The sequence below is a fragment of the Engraulis encrasicolus genome, chromosome 22 (genome assembly GCF_034702125.1).
Source record: "Engraulis encrasicolus isolate BLACKSEA-1 chromosome 22, IST_EnEncr_1.0, whole genome shotgun sequence".
NCBI classification, from domain to species: domain Eukaryota; kingdom Metazoa; phylum Chordata; class Actinopteri; order Clupeiformes; family Engraulidae; genus Engraulis; species Engraulis encrasicolus.
The window spans coordinates 1,893,771-1,919,472 of NC_085878.1; the positions used below are offsets into that span (position 1 = coordinate 1,893,771).

Consider the following 25,702-nt stretch of genomic DNA (forward strand, 5'->3'; position numbering starts at 1 on the left):
CCCGAGACAACAACAGCATTTGAAGGCCAATGGTTTGTACAAATTCAACGGGGACTTCTACTATGTTTGATTCTCACGGGAGCCCACGCAGCATCACCTCTGTCTGGAGACCACGCGCAGGAACATGCCCCAACATGACCTTGCGCTTGCAGCCTCGCGCGCCCCCCACCTGCAGCATCCTTGAAGTCAGTGAGCGCGCGCGCAGACCACTGCTTCATATTTCATTCCTGTGGAGCAAATTCCTCATCTTTGGCCCTGTATTTGCGGTATGTATGTACTTTATGTAGGTGTACACAGGTGTACAGAAGCACATGCAGGTTTACACTTAAGTAGGCTATGTATTATGTATATTTATTGGGGCTCTATGGAGCATATATTGTATGGGGACCAATGCAACCATGTGCCATTCCCAGGAACAGGTGAATAGTGTTTCCCCAATGTTTTCATATCCAGCTGATATTCACCACATACATGGGGCCTTTTCAGGCGGAACAGAGTGGTCTCGTGATGCCCAGTGGCTCATAGTGCAGCGTGCAAAAGATGATGCCGTTCAAATGGTCCATGTAGTAGACTAGTTCAGTTCGGCTGTGACTGTAAGAGGCTTAGAACTATTGTAGTAACTTTAGCATGTTCCAGCTCAGTCCCATGACTTGGAAGTTTGTAGTTTAAAATTTAGTTGCCTATAAACGTATGCAGTCTAATTAGATATGAATAAAACGGCAGGTTATCACAAGAAAAGGAGAACGGGAATTTTGTTACATATTTTTGCATTGGTGCTATTTTTGTATTGTTCGATACAAGTAGTGTTCTTCGTCTCGAAGTCGTTTCAGCATTCAAGCTCACACCGAATACGCAGGGACACAGGTAAGAAACTTGATTGTGTGCACTTGTTCATTCAAATGCAAATAATCTTTTTGTTCGTAAACTTTATTTTGGCTTTTGAAATTATCTTCCTTTAGAGAATGAGACGGACTGCGTATCCCCACAATCGTCCGAATTTCCGGAAGGCTTTTTTACGCCCCAAGAGAGGAAGGATGGAGGGATCATTATTTATTTTATGATTATTTTCTATATGTTTCTGGCTATTTCTATCGTTTGTGATGACTACTTTCTGCCATCTCTTGAGATCATCAGTGAGCGTAAGTGGTCGTTTGATGGGAAAATTATTTCATTAATTTGGTGACTGAGGCCCACCTGCTGAGAATGGAGCTACACCTTACATTTATCCATTGTTATTGTTGCAGGACTGGGGCTTTCTCAAGATGTAGCGGGGGCAACGTTTATGGCAGCCGGCAGCTCTGCACCTGAATTAGTTACAGCCTTTCTGGGTGAGTAATCCTAGGCTACTTAACTGAATTAAGTGATTCGAAAATCTAAAGAATTTGCTCCACTGTGCTTGAACCTGATATACTTATCAGGCCACTGTGTTGACTGTTTTTGGTTTGTGTGTAGGTACTGTATGATAGGCCTACTGTGCATACTGTGCAGGCCGCAGAGAATAAGTCATAAACTGTCATTTTTCACAGGTGTTTTTGTCACAAAGGGAGACATTGGTGTCAGTACCATTGTGGGATCAGCAGTTTACAACCTCCTGGGTATTTGTGCATTCTGTGGACTCTTAACCTCTGTGGTATGTAATCTTGCGCGACAAGGTGCAGCACACAGACACACACATACAGTAGATGACCAACTTGACGGTCAACCTGTTCTAGGTCAATTGCAGACGTGTCACCTCCTCGACGACATAGTAAAACACATCCTGTCGTAATGACATACTGTAAAGACATACTGTAGTACTGTAGTAAAAACAAATGACACTGTCCCTAATGTGTTGTGTTGACTCTCACTTCCCCGCTGTGTTGTAGGTGGCACGCCTCACCTGCTGGCCGCTGTTCAGAGACTGTTTGGCTTACGCGATAAGCGTGGCAGCTGTAATTGCAATCATCGCAGATAACAAGGTGTACTGGTGAGTAGCTAAGCAAACACGCATTTCCTCAATGTAGCAAGAATGTTGTCAGGAACAGAAGTGTCAGGAACAGTAGTGTCACACGACACGCCGTATGTTCAAAGCAAACAAAGCAGGACAGGAGGCCGTGCCGGCTATTCAAAGCCTCTGCAGTTCCTCATGCCCTTCAAGGTGATTGTATATCATATGTAAGAGAAGACAAGTCCAGGAAGAGAAGTTCTGAGGCACTCAACGTTGCAATTGTTTATACTTTTTATCTAGCCAAATAAAAATATATAAAAAATCGCAACCTTGAGTGCCTCAGAACTTCTCTTCCTGGACTTGAGAGCCCATACACTGATGAGCACCAAGGAAAAAGGTGAAGACCCAGAAGCACTCCAATTATCTGTTTGTGTTTGTAAGAGAAGACAAATATACCTTCCCACATGCAGTGAGTGCAGGAGAAGTGTAACTGATTGCATTGTTTTGAGCCTGCATCATCCCCACACTGTCAGCTGGAATTGCGTTTGTAAATTCCCGTTCATTGGCATCACGTACGTCCCAAGTATCTGGCATAAACATGTAATTGCAATTCATTTCAAAGTTCCTGAAAGCAGGGGGGAAACTTGAAACTCCTAAGATGTTCTAAGGATGATTCATAAAACAAGTACCCTATACAGTGCAAAGATGATGCGCAATCAGGTATGCATATTTTTAGCAATTCATGTCCTCATTTAGACGGAACACGTCCACAAAAAAAGACCACCGCTGCCTTTGATGTCCAGAAAGTAGGACAGCTGTTTCCGGTTTTGATGAAGTGCTCTCTTCAAGTTAAGTGCAGTAAGGAGGATGTCTGTCTGGCAAAAGGTCCAAAAGAAAGTAACAAGATTGTGAGTTTGTAACTCTCTGACAGTAACACTCAGTCATCAGCGGTATTTTAAATAACCCTTTGAGAGGATTTATTTTGATATCACATTTGTAGGACTCATCTTTTCGTTTTAATCCGTACATTTATTTGTATATGTTTTGGATCTTTATCCAGCTGTCCGCTCTCCCAGAGGTGTGGTTGGCCCTCTGTGTGTTCCTCCACAGCATGGATGCCACCAAATTCTATTGCAGTACTTTTCTTTTTTTGATAATGGCTAAAAACACAGCAAGATGTGGCATAATGAAGTGTTTACCGTGTCACGGTCAATTGACATCTGATTATATTAGGCCCACACTTGAGGAGGATGAGGCAATGTAATGCAATTGGTTTTGTTTCTAGTGCAACCACTGCATTCACAACAGAAACATAATACATCTCAAGGGTGGTCTCTAACTTTGGGCTATGACTTTGTCTTACTTTTCGTGCCATTTCTCGAACTGAAAAGAAAGCAATACACACACTTAAGTCTGTAGGGGAAAAAGTGTTTACTAGTTCTCTGAGTTTTTAGTAGACCACCTTCAGTAGACCATGTTGTTCTAAACTAGTGTTTCTCAACAGGGGCTCTACAGCCCCCCAAGTGGGCGTTAGGGAGCCGTTTGGGGACCCCTTAGGGCGCGTTGAGAAGGAGACAGCTCAGAGGGAGTGGTGCTTAGTTGCCATTGGGGACCATTCGTCTATTTTATTTGTTTTAATACTAAGGGGGACGTTGTCAGGCTTATGATAAAGCAAGGGGGGCGTTGGGAGGCTTATGGTGAGGTTCAGGGGGCGTTTGTTCAAAAAAGGATGAGAATGACTGTTCTAAATCAATACAGGTCTCTGTGTAATGTGCATGTTGGTTTCCGCTATTGTGAGAGTGCACAGCACATGTACTGTATGCATTGTATATTGTGTGTCCTGTCCAAGGTCTGTTTATTGCTGTACAGGGGGTGTGCACCCTTAGCAAAGAGAAGTGTATTGAAGTGTACTGTGCTGTGTTGTATAAAGTAGAAGTACTCTTACAGATATAAATATAACATAATGCAAATAGTATGCAAGTAGCTAGCAGCTTTAGACCAGTAGTGCGTTTTCTTAATGTGCAAGGTCACCCCACTTACTTCTGGTATGGAGCATACATACTACATAGTTGTGCATAGGGCTACATGGTGGTACAGGGTGTGTGTCATCCATAATGAGTGTGTATGCATTGTGTAAACCTACTTTGTGTCCTTTCCCGGGTATGAAGCATCCTGCTTACTGTACAATGTGTGTATGTGTTTTTCAGTCATATTTAGTATGTACTCGGTGTACATTGTGTGCTCTGTGTCCTTTCCCAGGGAGTGTACATAGTGGGACATAGGGCTACATGGTGGTTCAGGATGAGCAGCATGCGTGTGTCATCCATAATGAGTGTGTATGCATCATATAGCCTACTGTGTGTCCTCCTCCCCCAGGTATGAAGCGTCCTGCCTGCTGCTGGTGTACAGGGTGTATATAGTGGTGCTGTGCTTCGACATCCGCATCAGCGAGTACATGATGCGCAAGTTCAGCCCGTGCTGCACCTGTATCGCCAAGAGCGCGGAGGAGCGAATCGAGCAGCAGCCTCTGATTGGCTGGCAGAGCGACACCAGCCTGCGCATGCAGCGCAGATCCAGGACCGACAGCGGCATCTTCCAGGATGACTCGGGATACTCCAACCTGTCGCTCAGTCTGCACGGCCTGAACGAAATCCCCGAGGGTAGGAGAAGCAAACGAAAACAGCTGTAATGTGGCGGAATGAAGGGTGGTGTCACTAAGTCATTGTAATGAATTGGTCGGCTGTGGTGTGTACAAAGGCGGTCTGTACTGCATGTGCACTGTGACCAATGCTCTAAAATGGACATGAAAATTGTGTTTAGCAAGATTATTCATGGTCATCTTGCGCTTGTTATTTTTAAAAACTGAAGTGGAGTATTTTAAGAGCATCATATCTGTATTTAAATATTGACCTTTTGTCATTCTTACATTATTTATGCTTGTGATGTTTCTTGGAGGAACTCCTGATTTCTCCAACCAGAAAAGGCAATAATACATGTAATATGCCAAAACAAAGCCACAGTCACCAGACAGCCCTGTCACACTAACATTTTACTCTGCATACTGTACTGTAAATGTCTGGTCTTTGGGCCTCGGCCACTCAGGGATGCATTTCTGGAAAGCGTAGCTGTTAGCAACTACGCTTTACAGAAATGCACCCAGAGTAGTATGAAGTAGAAGTAGAAGTACTTTTACAAGTGTAATTACTACACTGGTAGTATAACACTACAAAGTTGCAACCATGTAATATCATACCACTAGGGTTATAATTGCATGTATGAGAGTAGGTGTCAAGTAGCGTACATACATAAATACAGAAGAAGACACAAAGACATTACACACAACATGTGCAATGTTGTGTAATGTCTTTGTGTTTTCTTCTGTATTTATGTACTGTATGCTACTTGACATCTTAATTTCCCTCGGGATCAAAGATGGTACTCTACTCTACTCTACTCTACTCTACTTCTTCTACTTCATACAACTCTGCGGCAGGGCCAACCATAACATAACCCCTGATTATTTCCCCTTCCTCCCTGGCAGAGCACAAGAGTGTTTTCCGCATGCCTGACAAGGACGTGAAGCGCATCCTGTGGGTGCTCTCCCTGCCCGCCATCCTGCTGCTCTTCCTCACCATCCCCGACTGCCGCAGGAGATTCTGGAAGAAATGGTACATGCTCACCTTCCTCATGTCCGCCGTCTGGATCTCGGCCTTCACATACGTGCTGGTGTGGATGGTTACCGTGGTAGGTAAGGGACATCTGTCATCGTGATGATGACTTCTATTACGCACTTCTGATAACATACATGTATACATAGTACATACTGCATATAGGAAGTGTGATATTTTTCTCATTTCATCCTTTTCTTCTGGCTTCATCTTCGTTTCTTTGTTTTTGGAGGGTGGCATGGGTTGCCATGGTGATTATCCAATGACATTTGGTTCTTTATACCTGTGTATCAGGACACATTTAAACATTTTTAATGCCTGATTTCTGTCGTCGGCCTCCCTGCTGTACAGTGCATGGATGAACTTCCGATATTATATTTGTGTACTTACATACATACTGCTGGTTATTTAGGAGAGAAAAAAAAACACATTTTAGTAATCAGTTTTCAGTCTCAATTTATTAGGGACTGTGTGCAATTAAAACATAAAGGTTGCCATTGCATGCATTGTCCCACCAGGGCATCAGCTCTATATTCCCACAGCCCATTGGTGCCACAGCCTAAATGGTCCCAGCTTATTCCTGCTGCTCCATGTTCCCACCCACAGTTTTAAGAAATTATTCAAATATAAGCTCTATGCTCTACAACTCCATGTTCCAACATTTCCAAGTAAACTAAGAGAACCAATCGGCCTAAAAATAATGTAAAAAATCTTAGTGATGTGGGACCAATGGGCTGTGGGTCAGAATCATCAATCAATGGGTTTTTCTCAGAATCATCTAGTCACTTGTGGTCCTGCTCCCAGGTCAGACGTTCCTGTGGATGTGCGAGCTTTCCATCATTACCTCACCAATGGGCTGTGGGAACATAGACACGCTCCCTGTACCAGAGTTTGCCTCATGCTAATTTACATCTGCAGTCACTCCCTGGCAGGACACAAAACACATCGACATACACGTCAACTAACGCGTCAGTATGTTCACACACACACAGACACACACAACATAAAAAAACAGTCAGTACCATAAATCAGTGGTTAACTCGTTTCTTTACTGTTCAAACGCTGTGCTCTGATGGATACCGTGGTAGACAAACTCACATGATGGGAAAAGGGGAGCTTTCCTTGAAGATGCTGTTATGTGTGATCTCCAGTTTGAATGGGCAGCCATGTGAAGGCACGAGAGAGAGAGAGAGCAGTAGGCCATGCAGAGTACAATCACATGGTGGACCGGCTCATTCCTGAAATGCCGCAAGTTTGTATCCCCGGGAGATTAGCGTAGTAGCTCACCCCCCCACCCCCGAGCACCCACCAACTCCCCCCCCCCCCATCTCATCTCGAGCCAGACGTGACTTTCCACCAGGCCGGGATTAAGCACCGACTTTGCCCTGTGGGTTACCATGAGAAACCATGTGATGCTCGCAAAGGTTGTGGAGCATAATGGGATTATTATCCTTCTAGCTGTCATGAAAGTCTCACATGAGAAAAGGGGTTGGAGAGGTTTTACATTGTGTGTGTGAGGGGGACAGTGTAAGTAAGAGTGCGGACCGCCCAGGTACTACGATGAACCCATTAGCCCCCCCAAGCCAGCAAGTCAGGAGTGTGGTGACTCGGAACAGGGCTCGGCTGCTTCCAAGAAGACCTTTCCTTAAAGCTTTAGATGCTTTATTGTCAGAAACGCTTTGTCTCTATGACGCACATGCTGTATAGCCTGATTCTCACACACGACCCTCATGCATTTTCGCCCAACTTCGGTAACAACCATCTGCGTGGGAACCAGGTTACATGCTGTACAGCAGTGGTTCCCAAACTGGGGGTCGAGACCCCTGAGGGCAGTCACGGAGGTACTGCAGTGGAGTTGCAGTCAGAAGGGACTGTTTGCATAAAAGCTTGAACATACAGTATGCTTTTATAACCTGTCCATACATTGTTCGTAACAGTATTCTCTTCAGTGGGTAATACATCTATTTACCTTTGCTATGATTTACGTTAAAGTTTGGCAAAAAAAAAACATGCATCTGGAAAATGGGAGGGGGGCGGGGTATTTGGAAACCATTGCTGTACAGGAACTCTCCATACATCCAGTGGACTGTATACATATTGACCTGGTCAATCAGATCATTGCGCAAATTCAAATTCAAATTCGGGTCGTTTTTTTGGGCCATTTCCCTTTCAATATCTAATGTACAGCAAGCAATCACTGTATACATGTCATTCTCATCTGCAAAGATATTGAATAAAAACTTGTCATCATCATCATCATCATCATCATCATCTGTATACTGAATGCATTACCCATACATCCTTATCCTGATCTCTTTTCAACAGGAGAAACTCTGTCCATTCCCGACACTGTGATGGGCCTGACGCTGCTGGCAGCTGGGACCAGTATCCCCGACACTGTGGCCAGTGTCATTGTGGCTCGGGAAGGTGAGATTGTAGTGTGACAATGACAATACATTGTAGCTTTCTGTTGTAATTACTACTTATTTTGCCAAAAAAGTTCTTGATTTACCCAATCCACTTAAAACGACTAGGCCTACATTACCGGTATTTTGCGAATTTCAATCACTGGAGTATCTACAGAAGAGTTTAAAAGGCCTCTGTCAGATTACCTTGTGAAGAATCGTTCTTCACTAATGGCCAAAGTCATATAAACCTTTTCCTTTTGCAGAGGCATTGTGAATTTCTAACCTTTATTTCACATAAGCTAGTAGGGGTGGGTATTGGCTAAGGGTTCACGATTCAATGCTCATCACCATACACATGCCACGATGCGATTCTATCATGATGCATTGCATTTCATGTAGTACTGTGATGCATTGTGATATTTACTTAAGTAAATCTGTAAAAAATACAGCTTATTTCAGTTGCTGTGTAGCATTCATAAGTCAACTTATTTCATCTTAGCGTCTGGGATAAAGCTATCATTACAATAGAAATATGACCTATTCTCTACTGAACAAAATTAACCAGTGGCAAATTCAAATATATTATTATCATTGTCATGTCGTGAAGAATATCGTGAAAATAAGTAGTAGTTGGTAGTACAGTAGTATAATGCTGGGCTAATATAAATAAGTAGTAGTTGGTAGTACAGTAGTATAATGCTGGGCTTTTCTTGGGGGTTTGTACTGCACAGATGTGTCAGCGAAAATATGGGCTCACTGGAGTCAGTTTGTCCTAATATGATTTCTGAGCCCCTACACAAACATTGTTTTAGGGATAACCGACCCCCATTTCGGGTAGATTAGCACAGAGCAGAACACCCCTTCAGCAGGCCCGGATTAAGGTGGGTCTGGGCCCCGGGGCAAGGATATTGCAAGGGCCCCCCCTCCCGGTTGCCATATCCCGTGGTTCAGGGGCCCTTTGCCATCCCCCGTGGCCCAGGGGCCCTCTGATTGCCGTCCTCCATGGCCTAGGGGCCCTCTGGTTGCTGTATGACATGGCCCAGGGGCCCTCTGGTTCCTATGTCCTGTGGCAGAGGGCCCTCTGACTGCTGTCACTCCCCCCAGCCCATTTCAGTTAACCCTTATAGACTAAAGAAGTACAACTAAAGAAGATCCTAGAATAGAGGGCTCTATCGCAATCAGCATCGACATCGGTATCTGGATTGTTGTTGAGCCCCCCCCGGGCCCCCTGGATCCATGGGCCCAGGGGCGCCAGCCCACTCGCCTGGTCGGTAATACGGCCCTGCCCTTCAGCATAAAGACCACATGGAGCATTGAAAATGGCAAGTTCCCTGTCGGTTGTTTGTTCAACAAAAGAAGCCACAATAACTCTTTATTGATCTTGCATTGATTTTCATATCTATACTCAAGGCTTACAGGTCAGAGGCTTCTCTCAACAGGTAAAGCAGTAAATTCATTCAGGGACCTAAGTGATTAGATTGCTCCTTGAGGTTTATCAGTGTTGTGATAAGTCAGCAAACTATATATAGCATAGACTTCTCCCAAGAACCCTTTATTGTCTGTACATGTTTGCTTTTCAAAGCTTTGTAAGTAGCCTACCAAACAACTGTCTTCACACACTGTGCAGATTGTATTATGGGTTGCAGGGCTGCTGGGCAGAGATCAGAAACATGGTGAGGTCATTATGGCCCAAGGACAGCGAGATTAGGCGAATTTCTACCTAAATTGTGCCTAAACCAAAACCATCCCTAAACCTAACCTGTCACAGGGCGTTGTGGAGCACGACTTAACTTGAAAGTGCGTATTGGACACACGCGATAGTGGGTTCAAATCAGCGTGTCATAGATACGCCTATGCATGAAGGCCCCAGAAGGCCACCCCCCAAATCTATTAGCCAAACTTGCTCATGGTGAAGATGAGCTGATGTCAGTCTTCACTGTGTGGGCCAGTCTGCTGGAAGGAAAAAGTCTTTAGCCCCTTAGAACTGGCGGCCCACTGGTAAAAAGCCCTATTCCATATTTCCAGTGCTGGCCTGATGGCCTGTAGATTCTAGGGCAGGGATGGGCAACTTTTATGATTAACAGGGTCACTTTTTTTCATCGCCATTGGAGGGCTCAGACATCAGGCGGTACAACCACATCTAATGCCGATGAATTAATTAGTAATTGATGTACTGTAATGAATATGCATAATTCAGACAAAAGAAAAACATTTAATCCATACAATCGTGGCATTAATTGTGGTAGCACCACCCCGACATGTGTCATCACCACCACATCATTGACCCAAATTTTATATCTAATGTGATCAGTTCAATTACAAAGCATCTTCATTTTTTTCCCTTTCACTCCAGGCAAAGCAGACATGGCCATGTCCAACATCGTGGGCTCCAATGTGTTCGACATGCTCTGCCTTGGCCTGCCGTGGTTCATCAAGACCGCGTTCGTGGACACCACTTCGCCAGTGGAGGTCAACAGCACTGGTCTGCTCTTCACCGCCGGCTCGCTGCTGCTCTCCATCGTCATCCTGTTTGTTAGCGTGCATATAAACGGGTGGAAACTGGACTGGAAGCTTGGAATCGTCTCTCTGCTGTTCTACATTCTTTTCGCCACCCTCTCCATCTTGTATGAACTGGGGATCATTGGGAACAATCCCATTCGGTTGTGCAATGATTAACCGAGTATCCCAAAGCGGTTGAGCCACCTCAGGAAACACTGGACATTTTGAAGAGGACACTCAAACTCATTCCTTGTGCCTTATCTCGCTTTTACGGATGAGTCAGTCTGGGGAAGCTTAAACTGATAAGTGTTTATGGTTCGTCTTTATACCAGGAGTGACAGGAAGGACAAACACAACAAATAAAGTGGAAAATCACAAAAGCCTTACTTTCACCAATCATTTGTTGGGGGGTACCAAGCCTGCAGTAAAGGAAAACTACCACTTCAAATCTTTTAAAACTGTCGGTGGTGTGATTGGTTAGTTCTACAAAGAGCAGTTTATTATATCTAAGCTAAAATTAACCTTGAGCAATAAACATACTTTGATCTCACAAAAAAAGGTTAAAGAGGACAACCATGTTTAAAAATTAAAAAGTTTATTTCGTCATTCAAATAAACTGGTGGCCCACAAATTAAAAAGGGTTTACAAAAAAGGAAAAACATCATCGTATATAAACAAACCTTATACATATCCAGTAATTGAAGCGTCACTGGCGTCACTGACTGATCTTGTGGTACAACAGTAGGATAACTTGTGGAAATGCGTTTTTAAAACAAAACAAAAAAAACAGGGTGACAGGTGGTGGCTATTGTTACTATGATTTTACGAGTTTATGCGTTTCTGTCGATGCGAACATCCACTTCGCGACCATTGATTTTTGTGCCGTTCATTAGCCGGCAGGCCGTGTCGGCGCTCTCTGGCGAGTCGAAGCGAACAGTGCCGCATCCTTTTGACCGCCCGTTCTCCATCTTGATCTCTGCAAACATCACCTGACCTAAAGGGCACATCAACACAAAGGAGTGTTAACTACGCAGTGAAAAACTCAATCACAAATTAGCAATGTCAATATTAATTTGTTGTGGGGGNGTTTTTCATTTCAATTGCATTTCAACATACCACAATGGCTGAACTTTTCCTTCAGTTTCTGCCAGGTGAGGTCATAAGAAAGCTGCAATGCAAAAACACAACAAGTCACAAATCTGGGCATCCAAGTGTCAGGGAGAGAGAGAGAGACAGACAGAGCGAAAGAGACTGAGACTTAGCAATGGTGCATGTGACCTGAGGAAGTCATGCACAACTTTATCACAATATTAACATCTAGCTTCAACTCATGAGTGTGCGGCACTTCATGCCTTATACAAATTAGCAAGGGTATGGGCCTGCCGTGGCCTAACGGTAGGACACTCGTCTACTATGGTTCAACTCCCGGACCGGGTCCTTTGCCGGCCATTCCCCATCTCTCTCTCCCAACTCGCTTCCTGTCACCATCTTCACTATACCATAATAAATAAAGTAAAAAAAGACCACAAAAATATTTAAATTTTTCCTTTTTTTGCCTACTTTAGTTGCCTACTTACATTTCTCACAAAAATCTGGCAGCCGCCTTTGGCCCCTGATCCCCGGTCGGACATCCCTCCTCCCATGTGTCCGCCTCCACCGCCGCCGAATCCTCCGAAGCCGCGGTTCATGTCCATGCTGCCTCCCATGCGGTCAAAGCCTCCGCCGATACGGTCCATGCCCATGCTACCCATGCCGCCACCTGTGGAGGACGCCAGAATTTTTAAAAAGCGTTTAGTTTGTAGAGGAAGAATTCAACACTGCTTCTTAACGGCTTGCTTCACCACTTTATTTTGTGGCTTTGTGGCGTTTCACGTGGCACCACGTCTTCATCCAATAGTAGCCATACCAAAAGCCAAGAGCTTCTTTTACAAAGAGGTGCATGATGAGAGCCACTGGGGGAGCTCTACCCAAGAGTTTAACATTCCCAAACAGATCCAGTCAGTACCTTATTTTTAGTAGTTAATTTCCAAAATTCCCATTCACAAATTTGATCTTTTTCATGAATATTTACCGGTAAATAAACTGCCATACACTGGTCTGACCAGAGGAGGCGATGCAGCCAAAGATGACCATGACGGGTCATTCAAAATGACAGGTTTACATGTGCAAAGTGTACATTTCCAAGCTATAGTGAATACTGACAAATGCATCGTGGTCATGAGAAAGTTGATATCTGTGAATGGGCAGCATACCTTCTGGAAATAAACTACTGAAGAATTACACACTGAACCATTCAAAACGCAGTCCCAATACCTCACACTGTATTACTAGTCAGATCAAAATCTGTCCAATAGTGGATGGCATTTCGTAGGAGTTAAAGGGACACTGTGTGAGATTTTTAGTTGTTTATTTCCAGAATTCATGCTGCCCATTCACTAATGTTACCTTTTTCATGAATACTTACCACCAGCATCAAATTCTAAGTATTCATTATGACTGGAAAAATTGCACTTTTCATACATGAAAAGGGGGATCTTCTCCATGGTCCGCCATTTTGGATTTCCAAAAATAGCCATTTTTAGCTGCAAAAATGACTGTACTTGGACCATACTAGAACATAATTGTTTATTACTTAGTAAACTTTCATGTAAAGATCATATTTGGCAATAGGCAGCCCAGTTTCAATGAGCAGCATAGTTGCAGTACCTTTTTTGACCATTTCCTGCACAGTGTCCCTTTAAGGCTGTCGTGGCAGAGGCATGGATATGTCTGGACACTAGTGGTGTAAATAATAATCGATATGTATCGATGCATCGATCCCACAGCCAGCGATTAAATCGAATCGTATCGTGGGGCATTCTTAAAGTGATACTGTCCCATTTTTGGAAATAAGCTCATATTACACCTCCCTTGAGTTAGATAATTGAGTTTTAGCTTTCTCCTGTACTTTCAACCGTTCTCTGGGTATGGCAGTGCAAATTTTACCTCCATGCTAGCAGTTAACATTGAGTCCTATGAGACCAGCTGGCGGCTAACTGGTCTCATAGGAGTCAATGTTAACTGCTAGCTTGGAGGTAAAATTTATTTAACTGAAGGGGAGGTGTAATATGAGCTTATTTCCAAAAATGGGACAGCATCACTAAGTATAAAAAATAATCGAATCGCTGGCCCCTGCCCAATGCCCTAGCTGTTAATTATGCACCATAATGGAAGAGTATCGTACGGTATTGTATCGTATCGCGGGGTATTCTTAAGTATCGAAAATAATACGATTCGATATTGATTTCTTAAGGCAGCGATTTGATTGTCATGGAAAGCTGTGATTAACAACCCCTACAGGACACAGGCAGTGGTTTTCACCAGGCTAACAAATGTGCTCACTTTCAACACAGCCAGGGTGTTGCCATGGTGGTAAGGAAATGTCAAGAAGCCAAAGATGATAAATAAATGACAATAAATAATAAACCGAACGATCAGTCAAACAAACGTCAGACAAAAAAATGGTCACACAGGGTTATAAAGGTTGTGGGGTGTTAGCGAGCGAGCGGGCGGGCGAGAGCGTGATGATATACCTAATCCAGCCCCCATGGCCGCCATGCCTGTATTCCCCATGCTTGCTCCATAGCCACCCATCCCTCCTCCTCCACTTCCTCCTCCACTTCCTCCCCCTCCTGGAGAGATGGGAGAGAACAGGCACTGGCCGTCACACATCAACCAATCACAGCAAGCCAAACAGAAACAAAAAAACAAAGGACACAGAATGAAGGTCGCATGCATACAGTTGTGCCGTGAGATTTGCACGAGTACCACTCAAAGCCACATTGTGCTGCTTGTCGTGCCTTGCTCGGCCATCGATATTTTTTTATTAATGAATAATTTAATAATATAATGAATAATTTTTAACCACAGGGTCAATCTTAAAACCTGGCTTTGGTTGTTCAACATTTGTTATATTTTAACATTTTATCTAGATTTGACATGACCATATCAAAAGGTACCCTGCACATGTCAATGTTTCAATGTTTTTGCAGTGTGCCCTGGATGCAGAGGGACTTCTCAGATGAGTCTCAGTGTAATGATTATATTAAGCAAGCCACCTCCCTTCAAATCCTGTCAGCATAGGGCTTAAGACATCTATTGGATTTGTTGTCTCTGATAGCACACTGTGACTGCTGGAGCATGGTCAAGTTTACAGTCGACTGAAGCAGCGCTGGAGAAACCTTGCCAATCTGTTCTTTTATCTATACTATGCTGCTATTTGATTTGTAGTACTATGCTGTAGCTGTAGTTCGTGTGTATCTGGTAAACATCTCTAAATGCCAAACTTTTGTCATCTTTTTGGTAAGTAGTTCTGATCCTCTTCAATCATTAGCCAATTAGCTATGGCTTAGGTTGTGAATCCATCTAACAGGAATTACTACCATCACAACTAGGTTTGGCCTATTTGTTATGACCAGTCACACAGCTTTGTACATCGTTGTAATAAAAAATAAAAAAACAATAAAAAATAAAATAAAACAAAATGCAAACAAAAAAGCAAGCACATCAACTATTGAGCTCATCTTAGCTGAGCCACTCTAATACACACACATGCATCCAAATAATGGGAATGAAAGATTTAGAATTGCAAAAAAAAAGGGCAGGAAATGGCCTCACCAAGTCCTCCAAAGGTATCGCCAAAGGGACGGTTCATTGACATGTCGTTCCTGCCGAAATCACGATCCATTCCCATGCCAGACCCGCGGTACATGTCTACAAAGCAGAGGGACACACAGAGAGAAAGTTGAAGAAAGTGAAGTGGTAAATGCAATGTCTGACACTAGGTCTTGTGTTATAACGTGTGTGTGTGTGTGTGTGTCATACCTCCCATTCTGCTCATAGGGCCCCCCATGTCTCGGCCTCCAAAGCCCCCCATGTTGCCCATGTTATCCATTCCACCGAAGCCGCCACCACCCATTCCTGAAGACACAACATGGCGGAGAACACATTTAAAACATGAGAGCAGGGCTGTTTGGTGCTGAGTCTGAGGGCTATTCCAAGACAATGATTTAGAAATAAACCAGTTTAAAGCTAGGCTAAAACTACACAAGTTGGGGTGCGCCGCACACAAAGGTCAAAATCAGACACAAAGAGAATCGCAACTGTCAATCTGATCTCTGATCGTAACCACCTGAGACAATGTCAGATGTTCTATTTCGAGTCACAAATACCAAACCGTGTTTGATTTCAACGAATTGTGATGGGCGACTCCTTGAGCTGCCAAAATTCTAACTTAGAATGTCAAACATGACAAGGAAATCTGGCCTCAAAATGGCTTGCGATGGTCCTGGGGGTAACGTTCCACTGATTGTCGTAAGGGGGGTTTTCAGCTGAGAATCGAGTCGTGTAGTTTCAGCCTAGCTTTAGTGAACCTCAAGTCCTTATTTTTCTAACTAATTGACGACTATAGGGTATATGTAGCATATGTAGGTTAACTTAGCCAGATTAGCATTTATACAGGTTCTTGTAATAGCCGCCCTGCTTGTAGATCTGGTGCAGCCAACTATATTTCAAAGTGTCTGAAAGAGTTAAGTTGCAGACAAATAATTAAACTCTCTTTAACTGAGTTTCATCATATTTTATTTCAAAAAGTAGTTAAAAATATTGGTGTAGCCCTTTTCCCCCTCAAATACAAACAGAGCCAGGGTGCTTGTGTTTTTATAGTATGGATAATATTCAATGTACTCCAAATCTATTAGTCTCTGTAATAATGGATAACCATCAAGTCATCAAGAACACAGAGTAAGTGAAATGATACATGTCAGCACGGAAGCTTTTTCTACACATATGTTACTAAATATAGTCATAAGGGAGCAGGCGTCACCCAACAGTTTTTCTCTTCCTTTTAAAGGGTGCTGACCAAAATATTGTAAAACTGAAAAATGGTCACCAAGAAAGGTCGCACCATGCAAGGTTTCTTTATTACACAGACGCGCGTCTGTGTAATAAATGTGGTTTTACTAAATATAGTCAGTCATTATACAGTCCATGTCGGCAAGGTGAGAAGAGACAACCATAAAACAAGCAGATCAATCAACTCACCCCCCATTCGGTTCATGCCGTATCCTGGTCCATCCATACCTAATCAACACAAAAACAAGCTTCAGTGACTTTGAACTCAACAAAACGTAAACCACGGGGTGTAAAAGGCAATCTGGTGTCAGTAAATGTATACCAGAGGAATGTTTTACTAGCAAGAAGTAGGCACTTGACGCCAGTCTCAAATCGCACCGTGCCATCTTATCTTATCCAGTTGTGAAATACAAAACTAGGTCAGGCAAGAACTTGGTCATTGTGGCCCAAAAGTGCCATCTTGCTAAAGGGTAACTCTGACCGACACGGTGACCGAGGAGTAGCAGTCACAATGTGACACCGAGTTATCAGTTCTCATCTATGTGACGTAACTTACTGGCCGAGACATAGCTTACTGGCCACGTTTCAGGTCAAAACATTTATGAAATTCAAAAGTTCAGTCAAGGGGCAAAAAGAGCAGACATCCATCAGGCAGATCTTACATTTAAAAAAAAAAAAAAAATGCATTCAAGGCATTCTTTGAGAGTCACAATGTGTCACCACGTTATCAGTGTGTCTATGTGACATAACTTACTGGCCGAGTTACTTACTGGCCGCTTTTCAGGGCAAAACACTTATTAAATTCAAAAGTTCAGTCAAGGGCCAAAAAAAATGGACATCCATCAGGCAGATCATAATAATAATAATAATAATAATTTTAAAAATAAAAAAAAATGTATGCATTCAGTGCATAGCATTCTTTATGAGTTGCAAAAAATACAACTAAAATCAAACCATTGCACCAATGCTATACAACAGCCCATTGGCATGAGAAGTGGCATGTTACTGGACACACCTATTGTGATATTTTTGTTCAGACTCTGTATGTTATGCATTTTGTTATTTTATGTTACGTTTTATGTTTTATGGTCTGTAAAGTGTCATGGTGTCTAGACGGGCGATAAAGAACACCAAAATATTATCCTTACCTCCAGGTCCCATGCCTCCCATTCCTCCTCCACCTCCACCTCCTCCTCCACCTCCTCCTCCGCCCATACGGTTGGCGTTGATGGGCTGGCCGCCCGGGCCCAGACCCATACCGATGCCTCCAAGACCCCCTGTAACAGCAAAGAAGCATTGTTACCAACACAAAGGGAGGAACTGGGAATAATGAATGAGATGCTTTTATTCACATTGAATGCATAGTGAGTGACAATAGAAAGTCCACTTCGACCATTTCATTCTTGTTTTTTTCATTTTTTAACCATAATTTCCCCATGTTTTCCTATTCTGTTTGACAATTTACACATTACTAATAATAGAGATACTCACGTGGCAACTGAGCCTGCTTATCGGCCTGGCGGAAGTCATCACCAGGAAGAGATTTCTCATCCTAGAACACAAGACAATATCATTAGTATGGGGCCTCAGCATAACCGCAGAAATACACCTACTGCGACAAGAGCGAGGCGAGCAACGGAAGTAATTGACTTTGTATTGAGTCGCGCGACAAAAGCGATTCTGGACACTAGAGCGATTTGCGCGACGAGCGTGACAGTTTAAAGTTGAAATCCTTTCAACTTTCTATGACGCGGTTCGGCGACAAGCCACGACAGCCAATGACTGTATAGAGGTCAGTGACCACAGCCAATGGGAATGATTGAATGCTTTGCCTTGTGCCTGTACGGACATACTCTAGTCTCTTCAATCGCTCGTATCGCTTGCTGCTGCACTCTGTGGCTTGAATCTCATCGCGCCAGGTCTATTCGCGCGGTAACAGAGAATATCATTAGTATGGAGCCTAAGCATATCATACTACTGCCTTTTTTCTGGTAGGCCTACTGCTCGACACAGCACAATTCCGCATCCACTTTTGGCTTTTCCATTGGGCAAGACACGGCTCAATCGAAGGGCAAAAAGTGGCGGCCGAGTCGCACTGTTTCGAGCTGTGGGCCTACCAGAAAACTGGCAGTGGACAAGAGGCATACTAGCAGCAGGACAATAGCAAACACCACAAGAAGGAAAAACAAAATGTACATTCTTCTCACCATTTTCACATGCATCGGCCGATCAAACAGCATTTGTCCATTGAACATGGCTTGATATAGAAGTCAAGGTGAATACAGAGAAAGACACGGGAGATGTACTAGATCTTGGATCGACACAGCATTCAATAGAACAATTGACTTGAGATTTACCCTGAATGGTATATTTCCACCATAATGTATTTCATTAGAGATACACTTAAATATTGTTTTTTTTTTTTACTTCTGAGCTAACCCACTGGAATACCTTAACTTGTGCCATACATTCATCTTTTTCTTCAAATGATTTATTTTTGCTTTCAACCAAACTGCTAAAGCACACTGAGCCGTTTGTCTTAAATTAATTGTGCTATAGAAATGACATTAACGTCATCATCATCATCATCATCTTCATTATTATTATTATTAGAGAGGTAACCACACTAAAGGCATGCAGTAAACCCATTGAGCAGCAGTGGTTGCAACCATTTGGAGGCACTAGTCAAAATAGCGACGTGGGCCCCTCTTACAGTAAATGGTTTCGCCAGTATATAGGAGGGACTGGCAGTTGGGGGCCCCTGCAGAGGGCCAATTTTGACGGGCCCTAGGCAATTGCCTAGTAGTCTGCCTATATTGGTAAACCCAGCTCTGCCTATTGAGTGTTTGTCATAAGGATACAGATGGCTTGGACAGCTTCCAGGGACTGCTCGAAGGTGACCGTCCCCATGCCGCGGCTCTTCCCGTCCTTATCCTCCTTCACGTCAGCCCGCTTCACTGTGCCTGCCATGCCGAAAACCTCCTTCAGCTTCTTCCAGCCCACTTTGAAATCAAGCTGAGTGGGAATCACAAACAAAAAGGAAAAAGGTAGAGAATGATCTTATGGTTTCTCATCGAGATTGTTCAGTGATACATGCATAATAACTTAAAAAATGTCAAATCTGCCATCAAACTACAGGTCTCGTGTTTTTGTTTTCAAAATGTCTCCTTTCCTGTTTAGGCTAGTGTGGCTGCCAATGGTCACATGATGGTGATCATAGTACGGTATGTTAAGCCATATGTAACTTCTGTTAAAAAGTTAGCATACTAAACAAAAGGTTCAAAGTTGGACGCAACAGCAAAAGTGTTTGATGTTGTCCTTAACAGTTATGTCAAGCAATGACTCATTGGAGGGAGCATACTAAACAAAAGTTTCAAAGTTGGACGCAACAGCAAAAGTGTTTGATGTTGTCCTTAACAGTTATGTCAAGCAATTACTCATTGGAGAGAAAAACAAAACAAAATTGCATCTACTGTGTCTTACATTGGCAACGAAGACGGTAGTGCCGAGTCTTCCTGCCTGCAGGCCGTTGATGATCTCGTGTGGAATGTTGGGGTTGTTGGCGATGGCAGGGGGGAGGTTCATTGGTCCCCCGTCTCCTCCTCCTCTGCCCCCCTGATACATCCCCCCGCCGCCGCCACGCTGAAGCACCCGACGAGCGTGCTCACCATCAGGATCCTGGAACACAATTTCAATTCAATTCTTCAACTCTTTAGTTCCATCAGACACAAAATTCATGGTCCATATCAAGGTATACAACAGTAAAAAAAACACATAGCAAAAAAAGAAAAATGGGACATATAAAACTGAATAAATAAAAGATGGGTACACACCCATCAGACATATACATATTGGCACAGAAACGGAGGGAATCGTAAAACTGTAAAAGGTTGCCACCCAGGAAGGAGCCCACTCAATATAATACAAAAAACCAATGCGTTAGCAATGGTGGTGGTGGTGGTACATACCTCTTTGATGTTTAGGGGTCTGCCATTCAGGTCGTGTTTGTTCATGACCTCGATAGCCTTCTTCACAAATTCATCATCCTTAAACTCAACCACACTGCAAGAGTTCAGATAAGTGTGTATATGTTAAATATAGTAATTTCTCACAATTTAATTCCAGAATGTTCCATATATGGATAGGGAGGGAATACTAGGTCCTTACCCGCAACCCTAGAGGTGAGAGAAGAATCCGGCCAGCGGGACATCAATCGAAAGAGATATAAATTAAAACACGGTTACAATGGAAACACAAACATTCATTAGATGTTGATTAGCATGATGTAAAAACAAAACAAAAAAGGAGGACGTGCTTCCAAAAGGAAATCTAAAACATGGAAAGCATAACAAAGAAGTGTGTAAAGCTTTTAACTGTGATGTTATAACATCTGAGGACAATTAATTAATGATGGGACACTGCTGATCAAATTTACGAGGCAAAAATTGAGCAGGACAAAATGCAACGTGGAATGCTGTGAGGGGGGAAGAAGGAAGTTATGAATTGCAGAGCATAGCCAATAGTATTCTCAGGGACATAGTTAACGTGGAAAAATATGCATGGCAACACTGAAAACAAACAGGTGTAATAAAAACAAATGCCAAATTTGATGACAATCAATCAATGAAACACCTGATAACAAATTCTCAATGTCTCGTATTTGCCATTGACAAATTGGAACTACCACTCTTAAAAAGCCACCAATTTAAAAACTTCACAATAACTCTTAAAATGCTTTAGTAGCATGAATTTCACATTTGAAAGATATAAAATACCTCGACAAAACCCTCTACATAGCCACCAACAATGATTGGGCAAAAAAAATCCCTGTCTAGATAAAGAAACAATTCACATGTACATCACCTGGGGTTATCTATACCAGAAGGAAACACAAAAATGAAACTGCTGAGGATCTTTAAAACCTCGTGCAGCGAGTCATCCACATCACTTACCCTTGACTTTCCTTCAGCATCCTTAAAGAGCTCCACGTATGTAACCTCACCGACTACATGAGACATACAAAGGGGGGAAATACCAAAAGAAAACAATGCGTTTAAGATCACCAGTCTTCTCTTCACAGTCGGCGCTTGGCTCACCGCTAGTGGTGGAGAAGCTCCATTGGAGAGAGAAATCAACAAAGAACATCAAATCCAGACCAACATTCCTCTACACACACACCACCATGCCATAACGATTCGATTTCTGAAAACACCCAATCAGCCAAGGGACAAAAGTCGTTCTAGAATCAGCATGGGCATGTTAAATCAAGTTGGTCAACAAGTTTCCAACAAATCTTGACACTGTTGTAGAATTGACCATCCATCCTTCAAAAGGCAATACACAGCAAGGTGTTTTGGTTTCATCATAAGCATCATCATCGTCGTCGACATCATCATCATCATCATCATCATGTTTCTCCTGACAAATTTCTGCACAATTAGGTGTTCATGGCTACAACTCAACCGAGGTTACATTTTTGGAGCTTCCAATAAAACTAAGCCAAAGGAATCTTCATCATAAGATAAATGTCAGACCACAAACCCCAAAAGATCCTCCCATGAGGAATGTTGAAATAAACAACCAAGCCTAGTGTTTGTCACTGCTCTACACTAAATAAGTGAAATCACAACATCACTACAACACAAACTGGGGTGCATTTGAAATGGATCCCAATTTGTCACTGAAGGAGGGGGGGAGAGAGCATTTTTGAAAAGCATGATTTCCACCTCTGGGTGCTTTACCTTTGTCTCGCATTAGATCTTTAATAGCCTGCCACTTCATATCATAAGGGATATTGCTAATAAACACTCGGTTTCTGTGAGCGCCCTTCTTGTCTTGTTTATCCTTGTTGTAGGGGTGGTATCGGTTTCCTTTGCGGCCGCCAGACTTCTCTTTCCCGGTTTCCGGTTTGTCCTTTGGGGCTTCCTGGGCTTCTTGGGCAGGCTCCTCGGTAACCTCCTCTTCGGTTTCACTGTGGAGTAGATATCCATATTGAGTAAAAGAAAATGCACAAATCAAATTGACCAGACAATTTGCTCCAAGATGAGCACAGCTGTCAACTCGCATAGGGTGGGGAATTATATAAAAACCAGTGTTTTTTGTTTTGTCATTGGGCCAATACTGCGAACAACTTGTGCGCTAGTGAAAATCTTGCATTATTTAGACCACAATAAAGTTTATTCATGGGCCATGCTTCGCATCAATAACTCAGATCCGCACAGATGTAGTTTTAGCAAAAGCCGTTCCAATTGCTAAATTTGGTAAGAAAACTAATCTTACAGATGAACAATGGGGTGGTTGGTTTTCATGTCGTGCAGGTAGGCTAACGTCACCATTAGCTAAGTAAGTCCAAGTTGCTCGAGATATTTTAGAATATCTAGCTTTTTCAGATCATTACCAAACACTGAATTAACGAAGTGAATTTTGGCTGCTTTCTTGTTGGCTACAATTTTATTAAAATAATCAATAGTTTTCGCTGCATTTCAATGCAGATTCAAGCTAGTTTAAGCTAGCATTTCACTGCAGATACACGTCCACTAGCAAGTTAGCACTTTGTACTGGATGCTAAGAAGATGCATCCTCAGTGCTAATACAAATTATTAATAATCAACTACCTACCGGTCCGTGTAACCCATATACTGCACAGTAAATAACATTATTCGTGTATATGCTTGTGCTGTAATGGTACGCATCGACAGCTACTTGCATATAATCCTTTCCAATGCCATATCTCAGACTTTGACCAAGGCCTATTCTCCATTTTAGCCATTAGCGGGTCCCCGGTAAGATTAGCTATCTAGCTATGCTAACTCACTTGTATAACATTACAACACACAGGTTGATGAAAATAGTTACGTTTTAACGCCATTTGTTGTCTCTTGGGGTGCTTCATCTTGTTGCTCAACCTCTGTCTCGGCTTCTCCGTCTGCCACTTCTTCGACCGCCGTGGTTTCTTCTTTAACAGACACAGAGTCGTTCACAGAATCCATTTCAACATCGGCCATGGCTGCTTGATTCTGTCGTCCGAGGAAAAATGCCGCTCCGACTGTGCATTGCCTGCGCAGTTCAAAATTGCGGACGCACCCCCTTTGCGCTGGTCTTGTTGTCGCGAGATAACATGGGAGAATGCCTAGCTGAAATGGAGCCTCTAATAGTCCTGGACCAGCCCTGTAGACCCGTTCGCAATTTTGAGTTGAGGGCGTTTCTCACTGGATTTGAGTTAGTGGGTTCCTAGACATTAAAAATCACGGAGGTGCTCGTCCACCATAGTGCCAGATTTTTCACAATATGGCCGCCAAATATTGCCGCAATTGCCTATGACAAATATCTGTCTTTTTACTTTTAAACTGTTTATACACGTCATACATAAATTCTGACCAATTTTTGGAGAGGAATTCAATTCTGACAATTACATGAGGAGGATGTGTGATTTTGACCTTAAAAGGTCATTGCCAAGGTCAAATTTGCTATTCTGAAGAGTGTTAATAGACTTCCATCGTAAAAATGAGAGACAAATGATCCATTATGGCATGAGGAGTTATTTGCTGATATTACTATGATTATTTGTGTCAGTATAGTCCTTAAAAGGTCAAGGTCAAGGTCAATGTCAATGTCAAGGTCTTTTCCCTATTCTGAAGAACTCAGCCATGTGCTTGCCCATTAAGTCATTATTAAGAATAAGGAACTGCCACTTAATGTAAATCTAACATTTCTAACATTTAATATTTCTTAACACTTGATGGACCATCATAGCATAAATAATTAATGAATAAATGTGATGATAAAGACCTAGGCTTAAATTAAGCCAAAAACACAATACATTTACTAAGGTGGAACATTGTAACATTTTCATTATTTATTTATTTTATCTCAAAAAATCATGTTATCATTATGATATCATATCTTATGATAATGGTTTCAGGCATTATAATGGCAGGAGTATGCCAGGTGTGTGCTCCTGCCACCCATGTTGCTTAGGCTCATGCCTTATTTTGGGGTCCTTGGTTCTTGCAAGTATGTTGCAGACTCTATGAACTAGAAATGCCCCTCTCTAAATGTGCCCTCTTATAGCACTACTGATGGGAGGAAGAGCATTGATTCCAGCACCATTGCTGTACATTTCTTCTCTGTGATCATCAAATATTACAGCTGTTGTGGTTGATCTGGCCCCAGCCCAGACACGCACCAAGTACTTCTCAGCCAATGTTGCATCTTACTCGGTCAATATTTTGGCCTCTCCAAAGTTAGCCAAGTACTGGACTGGATCAGAAACCATGGCTGCATGTTTAGTCCCAACCTCATGCAACCCCCTACTCATGCAATCATCTCCTTACAGGATATGTTCTTTGATCACAGTTTTTGTCAGTGACGCTCCAAGATGAGAGACTAATTGATTGAGGGGTTAGATTCTCCTCATCTAACCAGTGCCATACTGCTGGTAAATCTCCTGCATACCAAGTTCTTGGAAATATGGGCTGTAGTGGAGAAGCAATGCAAATGTGTCTGTATCATTTGAGTCTATAACAACTTTTCTGCTTCACACGAACAGCCCACTCAACATGCACCAGCAACCTGGCCTAAGCCTCATCAACGCAGTTCAAGAGCTCTGGAATCTCTTCACCATCAGCTGACTTTGCTGGTAGCACCTCATCATCAACAACAACAGGGCTGACAATGACAGTAGTATTGCCTCTGGTTTGATAAAAAATAATGTCTGGAACTAACAATTGGAGATTTCACTTGTTCTCCAAAGAGGCCCAGAACTTATCAAGTTGGTGAGGAATGGGTGTTTGTCCGTTCATGCCAATGATGTCAACGGCTGTTGTTGAGTTGGTACGCCCCATGCGCTCACCTTTCTTCAATGACATCTCAATGTAGGAGTCACAAGATGGATGAGCTCTGGATGTCACCAGAGGGATATTGCTGAGTTGATGATGGCATTGATGACAGCGCCTAAATTCTGCCAGAGGCATCTGACAGATCTTTGACATGAAGTCTACCCGAACATGAGGGTAATAAGTAGACTCAGAGCTTCATTGGGTGAGATTAAGGTGAGGCTCAATTTCACTGACAAGCTTTGACTTGTTAACAACCAACGGAAGGTCACCATCTAACAGGGGTGATGCTGAAAGGACATAATGAGATCTGCTGAATACTCATGCCCCGTTCATCAGCAATGTCCATCCTCCTATGTGCCTCTTTAGATGAGACCAATTTCTGGTCCTTTACGATGATTCCTGGTGTCTTCTATGGTTGATCTTTGTACTGCAGAAGATTCCTTTTTGAAACATTCCACTTATCTAATGTTC

General features: G+C 42.8%; 2 protein-coding genes across 2 annotated transcripts; one reads left to right on the top strand and one right to left on the bottom strand.

Annotated features, from left to right (window-relative positions):
- The first annotated feature begins 586 nt into the window (after positions 1-586).
- On the top strand, positions 587-10,995 carry slc24a5 (solute carrier family 24 member 5). Its single transcript, XM_063188369.1, has 9 exons — positions 587-864; positions 960-1,139; positions 1,245-1,328; positions 1,527-1,630; positions 1,866-1,966; positions 4,304-4,587; positions 5,469-5,675; positions 7,921-8,022; positions 10,357-10,995. Exons 1-9 carry the CDS (start codon positions 708-710, stop codon positions 10,677-10,679), a joined length of 1,542 nt encoding a protein of 513 aa, XP_063044439.1. The 5' UTR covers positions 587-707; the 3' UTR covers positions 10,680-10,995.
- Positions 10,996-11,080: 85 nt separating this feature from the next.
- On the bottom strand, positions 11,081-23,407 carry myef2 (myelin expression factor 2). Its single transcript, XM_063188389.1, has 17 exons — positions 23,250-23,407; positions 22,136-22,365; positions 21,347-21,399; positions 20,562-20,569; positions 20,363-20,456; positions 19,878-20,072; positions 19,256-19,409; positions 18,602-18,651; positions 17,886-17,946; positions 17,543-17,671; positions 16,584-16,622; positions 15,366-15,461; positions 15,159-15,254; positions 14,075-14,173; positions 12,080-12,261; positions 11,619-11,670; positions 11,081-11,496 (listed from the first exon to the last, which is right to left on the bottom strand). Exons 1-17 carry the CDS (start codon positions 23,396-23,398, stop codon positions 11,333-11,335), a joined length of 1,851 nt encoding a protein of 616 aa, XP_063044459.1. The 5' UTR covers positions 23,399-23,407; the 3' UTR covers positions 11,081-11,332.
- Between the last annotated feature and the right edge of the window lie 2,295 nt (positions 23,408-25,702).

Bases quoted from the DNA above. Each gene is read 5' to 3' on its own strand.
- slc24a5 (XM_063188369.1), top strand. From the start codon at position 708: ATGAATAAAACGGCAGGTTATCACAAGAAAAGGAGAACGGGAATTTTG. The intron at 1,140-1,244 runs GTAAGTGGTCGT...TTATTGTTGCAG, and splicing joins TCTTGAGATCATCAGTGAGC to GACTGGGGCTTTCTCAAGAT. The intron at 1,631-1,865 runs GTATGTAATCTT...GCTGTGTTGTAG, and splicing joins GTGGACTCTTAACCTCTGTG to GTGGCACGCCTCACCTGCTG.
- myef2 (XM_063188389.1), bottom strand. From the start codon at position 23,398: ATGGCCGATGTTGAAATGGATTCTGTGAACGACTCTGTGTCTGTTAAA. The intron at 18,652-19,255 runs GTATCCTTATGA...TTCTATATCAAG, and splicing joins GGAAGCTGTCCAAGCCATCT to CCATGTTCAATGGACAAATG. The intron at 15,462-16,583 runs GTGAGTTGATTG...TTGTGTCTTCAG, and splicing joins CGGCATGAACCGAATGGGGG to GAATGGGTGGTGGCGGCTTC.